We start from the raw sequence: 10,398 nt of genomic DNA, 5'->3' as shown, positions 1-10,398 counted from the left end.
GTCGTTTCCCGCGGGGCTCCACCAACTCGCGTCCAACTGTATTTGCCCCGCCCCCCCCGAGACGGGTTCCACCCTAACGGCTCTCAGGCGCGTGCACGCGGGTCTCTCCCGCCCCTACCCACTAGATCTCGCGAGACTCAGCGAACGCCCGAACCCGATCCGCCCCGGGTGCCAAACCTCAAGCTCCAGGCTGCAGGTCTTCTAGGGCCGCGCCGCACTGTGCTGGCGAACCAGACCCAAGTTAGCCAATGTGCCAGAGGTTAGCCCGAGTCGAAAGTAAGTAGAGACCCTGCCCGTCTTTTCCACTGAGGTTAGCAGTCTTAGCTAATCTGGGCGTATTCCTGACGAATACTTACTGACCAACGAAGTCGTTTTCAGGCGCCCGCCTGAAAATCGTGTAGACTCAACCTTTTTCTCACTGCTGCCCCACCCTCTGCAGAAGGAGTCCGGAGATCTGGCAGCTGGGTCGTTTTCCTTAATCTACGCAGGGAGGCTTTAAGCCCCCCGAACTGGGATAGGTCAGGTTCAGGAAATAACGCCTGAAATTAATACACTAGGAAACAGGCCAAGGCCATCTAACCCATTCGGATTTATCATCGTTACTTATGTAGCAAGAATCTGTTAGTCTAAATTGGAAACTAAAAATTAAGCAGTATTTTGAGAAAGGAAAGGAGGTAGTCTTGTGGAGAATTTTGTTTCCTGCTTGAGAGCTAAATTTGAAGGATAAGGCCTTTTGAATATATTGACAACGAAAACGACAGCGTGTGGGTTCTTAGCTTGCCATCACCCTGCATTCAAAACGTAGGTCGACCGATTACTAACTGTGGGACCTTCAGCAATTTATTTCTTAATCGCACGTCTAATGGAGATAGGCATACAAACCTTATAGCACTGTTGTGAGGGCTAAAGGAGCTAACAGAAAATGCCTAGCGCAGTCTTCTCCTGGTGTTTTAACTTTTTTAATGTAAACTTAATCCTCAAGATGAGATATACTTTGAAAGGAAATAATGGTAAAATTTTATTTCATTGGGATTTTATATACATCACCTTGAAACTTACAACTTATTAGGAAGATCAATAAAAAAAAATGAACATGAAATAGTAATTGTTGTCCCCAGATCCCTTTGAATGCATATCTGGCCGATAAAAATCTTGGAATCACAGCAGTGTTTAGTAACTGACAAAAGAGCTTCCCTCCAGTTATTCAGAGAACTGAAAACTCACCTCCAAATACATGGAATATCATCCTTTGAAAACTATTTACAGTAAAAGAAAAATTACAAATTAATATGTCCTAGAGGAGTGCAATGTTATATATACAATCTCCTTAGGAGGAAAATACACTAAAATGTTGAATATGTGTTAGTGAGGAGATTTTAATTTTTTTCTCTCTTCCTTTCTGGTTGCTTGCATTTTAGATGTATCTTATTTAAAAGAACATACAGTTGTGTTTTTTTTAATAACATTTTTAATAAGACTCACTCTTTTAATTGAGGCATTTAATCATTTATATGTAATTATGTAAATAGGCTTAAAGCTCTTATTTTGTCTATTTGTTTCACCTGTTTTATGTTTAATTTTCTTTTTTCTTGCCTGCCTTTAATAATTCCGTTGTTTCCCCTTCTAGTAGTTTGTAAATTTTAGTCTGTTTTTATTATTTTAGCAGTTACCCTATAACAGGCATTTTTAGCAGATCAAAGTCTATAATTTAATCAGTACCTTTATTCTTTCCCCAGGGAGATAATACAGAAAACCTAAAAAACTTAACTCCATTTAAGCTCTTCCCAAGTTATGTGCTCTTGTCATCATGTGTTTTAGCTCATGGTTTTACACTTCTTTGCTCTTCTTTCCTTCTCCCTTTCCAATTAGGATCATTTCCCTTTTGTCTGTTGTTTAAACTTTAGGACAGGAGTCAGCAATCTACAATCCACTCATCAAATCCAGGCCACTGCCTATTTTTGTGAGTAGTTTCATTGGAATACCGCCAGGCTCATTCATTTGCTATTGTTTATGGCTTCTTTTGCGCTACAACAGCAGAGTTCAGTGGTTGTGGCAGATACCACACCCTGTGGCCTGCAAGACTGAAATATTTACTTTCTGGCTTTTTAGGGAAGTTTCAACGTTTGCATTTGTGTTGGTCTGCTAGTAAGGAAGTCTTCTATTTTTGTTGGTTTGAAAAGATCTTTATTTTGCCTTTCCTAATTCTAGATGAGTATTTCCCTTGGGCATAGAATTCTAAGTTGTAAGTTACTTTCTTTCGGCACATAGATTCTGTCATTCATTAACAGAATTAAAAGTTTGTTTTCTTTGTAAATTTTTTTTTAATTTTTAAAATTTAGTAACACTTACCTGAAATAACAAAAACCTCTGTGAATATGTGTAAGTGTACATTCTAGCAATGATATCCATTCCTTAAGGAATAAGGTCTCATAAGGAAACAGGAACTTACATAAAAGTAGGGTTAAATCTATACATGCAAGAAACTAGGTAATTAAAAATTAGAATAGGTACAAGTAACATAACATTTTGCTAGTCATCCAGAGCAGACAACTATTCATCTTACTGTAATTAATAAACTAAATATAGTAAATAATTAAAGACTATACAGTAAAGTTTTGTATTACAGTTATTCTTGGGGCATCAGTGCATACCTACTATCAAATTTTACAAACAGGATTCCTGTTAATTTAAATGTAGATCAAAAAATTCAAATTCTGTGTAAATTATTTATCTTTTAGTTAGGTGAATTAAAAATTTATGTTACAAACAGAATGTGCCTTGGATTAGCCTGCCTTTAGTTCACAACCTCACAGCCTTCTTCCTCCCACCACACACATTATCTTATATGTGAACCTTTTGTTCTTATCATTATGTTCATATTTGTATCTATAACAGTTACCCAGACAGGGGACAAGCAAAGTACTAATAACTCAATACTTTAGAGCCGGAAACAATTCTAGTTAAAATGCATAAACATTTGAAGTTTATGGAGAAGAGAAATAGCAAGAGCCAAACCTGAACTGAGTGAACTAGTTGACTGGTCTTTAAAACAGGGGAATTAAAAGCAATAAGCATCTATAAACCAAGCCAAGAGAAAAGGAAGGAATGGTTAATAGTGTCAAAAACGCTCCCTAGAGATCAGCAAGATAAGGAATAAACCATTGGGTTTAGTGGCCTGAAGATCACTTGTAAACTTGCAAGGCAGTTCTAGTTAAGAGGGAGAAACCAGACTGCAGTGGATTGAGAATGAGTGGCAGTGAAAAATGCAGTAGATGTATACATGAAACAAAATGGATTATGACCTCAAAATCACTATGCTGAGCAAAAGAAACCAACTCAAAAGAGTACATACTGTATGACTGCATTTGGATGAAATACTTGAACAGGCCAAACTAATCTATGGTGACAGCAAGCAGGTCAGTGATTGCTGGGGACCAGGTGTGGGAAAGGGAAGTTGTCTGCAAAGGATCACAAGGGGACTTTGTGGGGCAATGAAAATGTTCTGTAGCTTTATCGGGGTGGTTATTACACAGGTGCATTCATTTGTCATTATTCATTGACCTGTATAATTATATATAAATTATACCTCAATACAACTTATTTAAGTTCAAAAAATGTAGAAAATGAAAACAATTCATTGAATACATTTATTCAGTTTGTTTGTGAAGAGGAACAAGAGAAGATAGTAGCTGAAAAGGTACATGAATTAAAGCCGAGTACAGCTGACCCTGAACAGTGTGTGCACAGCACTGGTCCACTTACACCGGGATCTTTTCAATAGTAAAACACTGCAGTGCTACCCTACCTGCAGTTGGTTGAATCCGCAGATGCAGAACCATGGAGGGAGGGCCAACTTAAGTTATACTCGGGAGTTTTGACTGTGCAGAGGGTCGGTGCCCCTAATCCCCTGAATTGTTCAAGGTCAACTATAGTTGTTTTTAAGTGGGAGACCCTCGAGCACATTTAAATGCTGATAGAATTCAGTGAGAGGAAGCAGCTGAAGTTAAAAGGACAGCAGGTCAGAGACAGCAAGTGAAGGAATGTGATAAAGCATGTACCACATCAAAACATGGAGTAGTGAGTCAACTCAGGGCCAAAACCTCAGGATCCCCTAGTTCTAGGACATTCCCAGTACAGAAAGTTTATCGCTAGTACAGTTCGTGTTCCAGAATCAGTTCCTTCTATTCCTAACATTGAGTTCAGCTAATTCTGGATGGTAAGACCATTGATAAGAGGTACAGGTTGATTATATATGGACAGAAATGGCCTGAGTGAATGACTTAAGCTAGGAAATAACTTGTCTATATTTCAGAAGACTGGTGACAGCAGGCCTTAGAGAAGGATTCGTGATGAAAGAACACATGTGTGACTTAAAATGAAAACAAGATTTTCCTTTTGTCAGGCACTTATTATGTACTGTGCAACTCTTTTATGTGAACATTATTCTCATTTATTACAGCCACCTTGTTGGCATTCTTATCCTGTGGAAGCGGGAGAAGGTCAGGTCACCTAACCTGCCTAAGAACACACAGGTGGAAAATTGTAAAGGTGGGATTAAAGCCTAGGCCTAGATGACTTCAAACCCATAATAAATATTTCTTACCCTGTTAGGCAATTCTGCCTCAAATCTCTTTCTTTAAAAAATGTTATTTATTGATAAACAAGTTTATACTGTATAGCACAGGTAACTATATTCAGTATCTTGTAGTAACTTACGGTGTAAAAGAATATGAAAACAAATATATGTATATGTTTCATGTATGACTGAAGCATTGTGCTGGACGCCAGAAATTGACACAATATTGTAAACTGACTATACTTCAATAAAAATATATGCACCAAAGTTATTCATTGTATATACAATATTTTGACAAAAGTAATAAAAACATCAGTCTATCCTAATTCTTTTGCTTTCTTCATCTTAGCAAAGTAAAACATTTTTGGATAATAAACCTATGACCATGAAATAAAGCAGGGGGAAAATCTTAAACATTACTATTTTTTTTAATCTGTTCAGTTGAGAAATGCTTGGTTTGACTTATTAATACTATTATTTTAATGTTAATCTCTTAGAAGAAACAGATGATGTTTTGAAATGCTTTATGAATATTTCTGTTCAGATTGTATTCCTCCTAGTGAGTAGAACTGAACCTTGCATTCAAAACACTGATTGAGGAGGACGGTATAGCTCAGTGGTAGAGTGCGTGCCTAGCATGCACGAAGCCCTGGGCTCAATCCCCAGTACCTCCATTAATAAATAAGTAAACCTAATTAATGCTCCCCTTAAAAAAAAAACACTGAGTAACTGTCTGTGTAAGTCACTGTGGAAGGTGCCTTGTAAACAAAAATGAATGAGACATGGTCCTTACTCTAAAGGAGCTGCAGTCCAAGGAAAAAGAGAGATGTCTATAGTCATAATACCTGGAGAAACTAACATATAATATACTACCACAGATAAAGAACTACTGGTAGTTCACAGAGAATTTTCATTTGAGGAATTCAAGACATTAGAGGCAAGGGGACCATTTAGAAGTCTAGCTTATGAATGCAGCCAAAACACTACCGGCGCTTAAACTAGGACAGATGCAGTGATGCTAACAGTTCTTGCAGAAGCAGAACTTACTGACTGGATGTGGAGGGTGAGGAGGAGAAATACAGAATGAAGCCCAAGTTCTTGATGGGCAGCCAAATGCATGGTGGAGCCCTTCACCCTGATAGAGAATTTAAGAGGAAGAGCAATTTGACAAGGAGGGTAGAAGGCAGAAGTCAGTGTGCTCACTCCATCTTCCCTCTCGGGCTTCCTGCAGCCTGTAGTTGACGGTGGCCATGACCTAAGGGTCTGCTCTGTCCGGCCAAAGGGAGATAACAGTGCCCACTGTTGCTAGCCCATCTTGCTGACCTTAATTCAACCCACATCTTTATATATCCCTTCACTAACTCACTCTCCTCAGTAACCCTAGTTGAGTGTGCCATCTGTTTTCTACCAGGACCATAACATCATATTTGTGTATTTTTTAATAAAAGTCTATCTGTATAATTGTTTATGCATAGGAAACATCTGGAAAGATGCCCACCTAATTGCTAGTAATTGTTACCACCTGATAACGGGGTTGGGAGGGGCAAGGGAAAAGATAAGAGGGCTTTACGTTATGTACCTATATACCATGTGAATTCCTTACCAATAGGGTGTTATTACTTTTAAAATAAAAATAGGGTTTTTTTTTTAACTAAATCAAGAACATCAGCCTAGTGTAAGAACGTCAGTAAATTCACTGAGTAAAGATGAAACCTAAGAAACAGTCAACAAAATTACAAAGAAAACCCCTAAACTTTAAAAAAGAATTTAATGATAAATACATATCAAAAGAAATGATTAAATTCTTGTACGAAGGCAGCATCCAAGGAATCTCTCCATTTTCATGGCTCCCAGCCCTTCCCTCCAGGCTGCTGGGGCAACTTGAGACCCACTAAGCCAGCCGACTCCTCCACTGAGCGCTCACCCTTGCCATGAAATTCCTGATGAAGGGCCACGTGTGCTCGGATGCTCCGGAGGAGGCAGAGATAGGTGGCAGCTTGGAAATGAAGTTCATGCTGGGCTCTGCACAACTTCTCACTGGTGACCTAGAGAAGTAGCAAGGTCAGATATTATACAGGCAATCTGTAATTGCTGATTAGGAAAGCTGGCCTCCAGTTAGTTGAAGAGGAATTTTACAAGGAGTTTCACTAAAGCATTTCATTGGGTGTCCTCCAATTTTAATACTGGAAAAAGTTCTCTCTTCTTTCAACACCCTTATTTAATGAATGAGGAAACTAAAGCCCAGAGAGAGGCTCCATGGTTGGTTAATGGCAGAGATGGGGAACTAGAATCAGGTCACTGATCATTAATGTTGCCTAAGGAATAAAATATAGAACTTTCTCCCCTTCAAACAAATGAAGGGCGGCTTTATTTTATGAGACTGTGGACTTAATGTGGCATATGCCTTTCATTTCAATGAAAATTAAAAACTTTATCTGAAAAATAGCTTTGTCCTCAGCAGTAACAAAATGAAGGTTTTATATATAAAGTAAAATGAATATGTTGATATTACTTAATTTTCCTTGCTCTCACAATTCACTTATTCATCTTAAAAATCTGTATTCTGATGACCTTAAGAAGCTGGAAACTCCATATCCATTCTGAAGTCCCTGGTGACTCCCAAACCCTGTTTTTTTCCTTCATCATAATTAACTTCCAGATTAAGTAAATTAGTACACAGACTTAACTTGACAAGTTTTATATTCTGAGGTTGTGAGAAAGGGACAGGAAAGGTGAGACAGATATGTGTGCATAGCCTCAAGTAACTTAAGGAGCCTTATCCAAGTACGGATTAATCTCTGGGCACCAATGCCTACATATGTCTTTCTTTGCCCTGTCTTTATTTGACTGTCTAAGTTTGGACTCTGAAAACTAGAAAGTGTGGTTTAAGATTTGCAGGTCATAAAAGTGAAAATGGCACTTACAAGCTGCTCAAAAATAGAATTCATCTGCTTTAATCAATTTAACTTTTTATAATTAAAAATTTGAGAGCACAACACTAATGTCAAACAACAAAGGGTAACATTTCTATTATATAAGTCTATATTGATAGGAATTCTGTTAGCGTAGAACAGGAGATAACTTATCTTGACCCAGCAGAGCCTGAATCATGAGGACTCGGGAGAGCAGGGTCAGCAACATAACATAGTAAGTGAACCGCAATAGACCAAAAGAGATCTAATGAATTAGAAAACTGTATTTTCCCTAAGGAGAAAGGGGAGACTACTCCCTAACGGAATCCCTTCAATTTAGGGAAAGGAGAGAGGAAATGGGCATAGATGACTAGCAAGTTAGCTCTGAGCCACTGAGCAAGAAATAAACACCATTCCCCACATCCTCATATGCATTCCACAGACTGGTGTTCCTGGAATTTGTACCATGAATTTCAGATGTTATTTCCAAGGAATTCCAGAGCCATTACCAAGCTTCTCTCAAAAGCAATCATGTTGCTTTCATAAGGTACAGCTATAATCACTTCACCTGTAAAAACCCTATAGTGATCTCCCATTACAGTTACAATAAAGTAGAAATTCCTGCCTATCGAGTACCCCATCTTCCTCCACTTCACCCACCACACCCCCAGCCTTAACTGTTCTCAACTGGCAGCTCCTCTCAGCTCTGGGCTTTCAGTTGTGCAACTTCTTCACCTTGACCTCATCTTCCCCTCCCCCTATTTACTTGCTAAGTCAATTCATTCTTCAAGTCCCTGCTTATCGAAGGGCTACCCCTTCTGTATACCAGGACCCTTGCAGTCTGTTTACTTCTTTTGCACTTGTTTAACTGATTGGTTAGTGTCCTCAGGTGGATTGTAATCTTCTTAAGACAGGACCCATTTGGATCTTATTCGTCATTTTTAGCCAAGTTCCTAGAAGTCCCTAATATTGTGGCCTTTTACAAATTAGTTCAATTTTAGTTCTAACATTTTGCACTCTAACTTCCATGGCTTAGAAAATCAACAGTTAGGATGACGGTTCTCCCCTTTCCCACAATGCTCAAAGGACGGTAAATTTCCTTCCCTGAAGCCCAAGCTGACTCTCCAATTTATTATTTCTGAGATAGCCTACAACTTCTTTCCAAGCCAGATCCGTATCTCTAAAGAAAGCAATTAAATGGAAGACTTATTTGGAACCAAGTAACCTAGATTCTATTCACATGCTTGTACAGATCAACTGTCCCCGAGCCTCAGTTGCCCCATTTGAAAAATGAAACTATCTTCCATCCGATCTTGTATAATTGGGGTATGGAGTGTGGATTTCACAAAGGAATTTTCCAAGGGTGGCCTACCATATGTTCATATTTATCCACTACAGACGGTAAAACTATCTGGTCATATATCACGTTAATGTAAATGACAGTACAACCTCATTAGACGTTTCTAGTTCTGCTCTACAAGGCACCATTTTCTGAAGTGGCATAGAGGGTACAAAAGTAAACACTGTCCTACTCTTCAAGAAGCTCCTAGTATTCCTCTCTACATCAAAAATTACTTCTCAGAATACCTCTACTAGGAGAAGGAGGGTGGTGGATAGATGCTGTGGCTAGTGACCCTACACTCTCCACCAAAACATCTTTTTTCTTGTCCCTTTCTATCATCTCCATTTTACTTTCCTCTGACTTTCCCTTCCGCACAGGGCCGAAGACAGCCAATGAAATCTTCAGGGTCGGTTTTGCTCTCCCGCCGGTCCTCGGTTAGTTCCCGGGCTTAGGCGGTAGACCAGCGCATGGGGCCTGCTTGGCCGGAGCAGGGCCGGGTGGGAGGGTCGGCCTCAGAAACGAGCAGGAGGCCAGCGCACTCTACCGCCGCCCAGACCCCATTCTCCCTCCCGCCCCGGGAAAGGGACGCTAGAACGTCCCGACACGGGCTTCGTACCCGATGTGCTCGGAAAGCCTTCACGAGGTACCGATAGGCCGCAGTGTCGCGATAGGGTCGGCCAGTGGCCGCGTTCAAGTAGCGCAACTCCCGTAGAAGGCCTAGCCAGGTGCGCGCCGGCGACCCCAACGCCGCCATTTCCCCGTCCTCCAAGCCTGGTGCGGGCCTGCGCCCTACGCCTCTCACTCCCTCACCCCCACCCCCCGCCCACCTGCTCCATAGTACGGTGGGAACCAGACTGCCGGTTCCACCTATCAGCTGCAGGGCAGTGGGAGGTCTCACTTCCCTTCTCTGCGGAGCGTTGTTAATCGAACGCCGAGAGACGCCCTAAGGAGTTAAGGGAAAAGCAAACGAAAGCCAAGTGTAACCAAATTGCCTGGAGAACGGGCCGGGGGAGGGAAAAGGAGGTCCTTTTCTGACTGCGTCACTTCAGACGCCATTAGCTGACTTCCCGCTGAGTCGCGAGAAAATTAAGGGCGTGTCAGAAGTTGATGTCGATTTGAAACAGAAAACTTTGAGGGTTGTTTTTGTTTTTGTTTTTTTAGGGGGAATATGAAAATTGACTTCCCAGAAATCTTAACAAGACCACGACTCAGAGGAAGTATTCTGACTCGCACACTGTAGCTCCAAGTATAGAAAAACTACACATACACTTCCCATCTTTGAAGAGGAAAATTAAGTTAGCCTATTTTGCTATAAATACTTAAGGAAAAAGGCAAACGTTCTATTTAAAGGTTTATTTAAACTTACTAAAAGGCAAAAAAACGTCAACCACCCCAGATGGGACTCGAACCCACAATCCCTGGCTTAGGAGGCCAATGCCTTATCCATTAGGCCACTGGGGCTTATGTGAACAACCTGCTCAAACAACGTATTCAATGTTTTTCCTGTTTCATACGTCATCGTCATCCCAATATCCTCTCAACCTATCCTAGAAAACCACAACTAACAG

At 40.4% G+C, this 10,398-nt stretch overlaps 1 protein-coding gene and 1 non-coding gene across 2 annotated transcripts; both read right to left on the bottom strand.

Annotated features, from left to right (window-relative positions):
- Positions 1–6,325: 6,325 nt before the first annotated feature.
- Positions 6,326–9,653, bottom strand: FMC1 (formation of mitochondrial complex V assembly factor 1 homolog). The gene is made up of 2 exons (XM_006185347.3): positions 9,447–9,653; positions 6,326–6,621 (listed from the first exon to the last, which is right to left on the bottom strand). The coding sequence occupies exons 1-2, from the start codon at positions 9,582–9,584 to the stop codon at positions 6,418–6,420; spliced, it is 342 nt and encodes a 113-aa protein (XP_006185409.1). The 5' UTR covers positions 9,585–9,653; the 3' UTR covers positions 6,326–6,417.
- Positions 9,654–10,218: 565 nt separating this feature from the next.
- TRNAR-CCU lies at positions 10,219–10,291 on the bottom strand. The gene has a single exon. It is a non-coding gene; the product is annotated as a tRNA-Arg (tRNA).
- Positions 10,292–10,398: the final 107 nt, after the last annotated feature.

This window comes from Camelus ferus, chromosome 7 (genome assembly GCF_009834535.1).
Source record: "Camelus ferus isolate YT-003-E chromosome 7, BCGSAC_Cfer_1.0, whole genome shotgun sequence".
Taxonomy (NCBI): Eukaryota; Metazoa; Chordata; class Mammalia; order Artiodactyla; family Camelidae; genus Camelus; species Camelus ferus.
Note: the sequence above shows the minus strand (reverse complement) of the source record. Positions and strands in the feature narration are given on the sequence as shown.

Coding starts and splice junctions, on each gene's coding strand:
- FMC1 (XM_006185347.3), bottom strand. CDS start 9,584: ATGGCGGCGTTGGGGTCGCCGGCGCGCACCTGGCTAGGCCTTCTACGG. Junction 6,622..9,446: donor AGGCTTTCCGAGCACATCGG/GTACGAAGCCCG, acceptor CTACTTCTCTAG/GTCACCAGTGAGAAGTTGTG.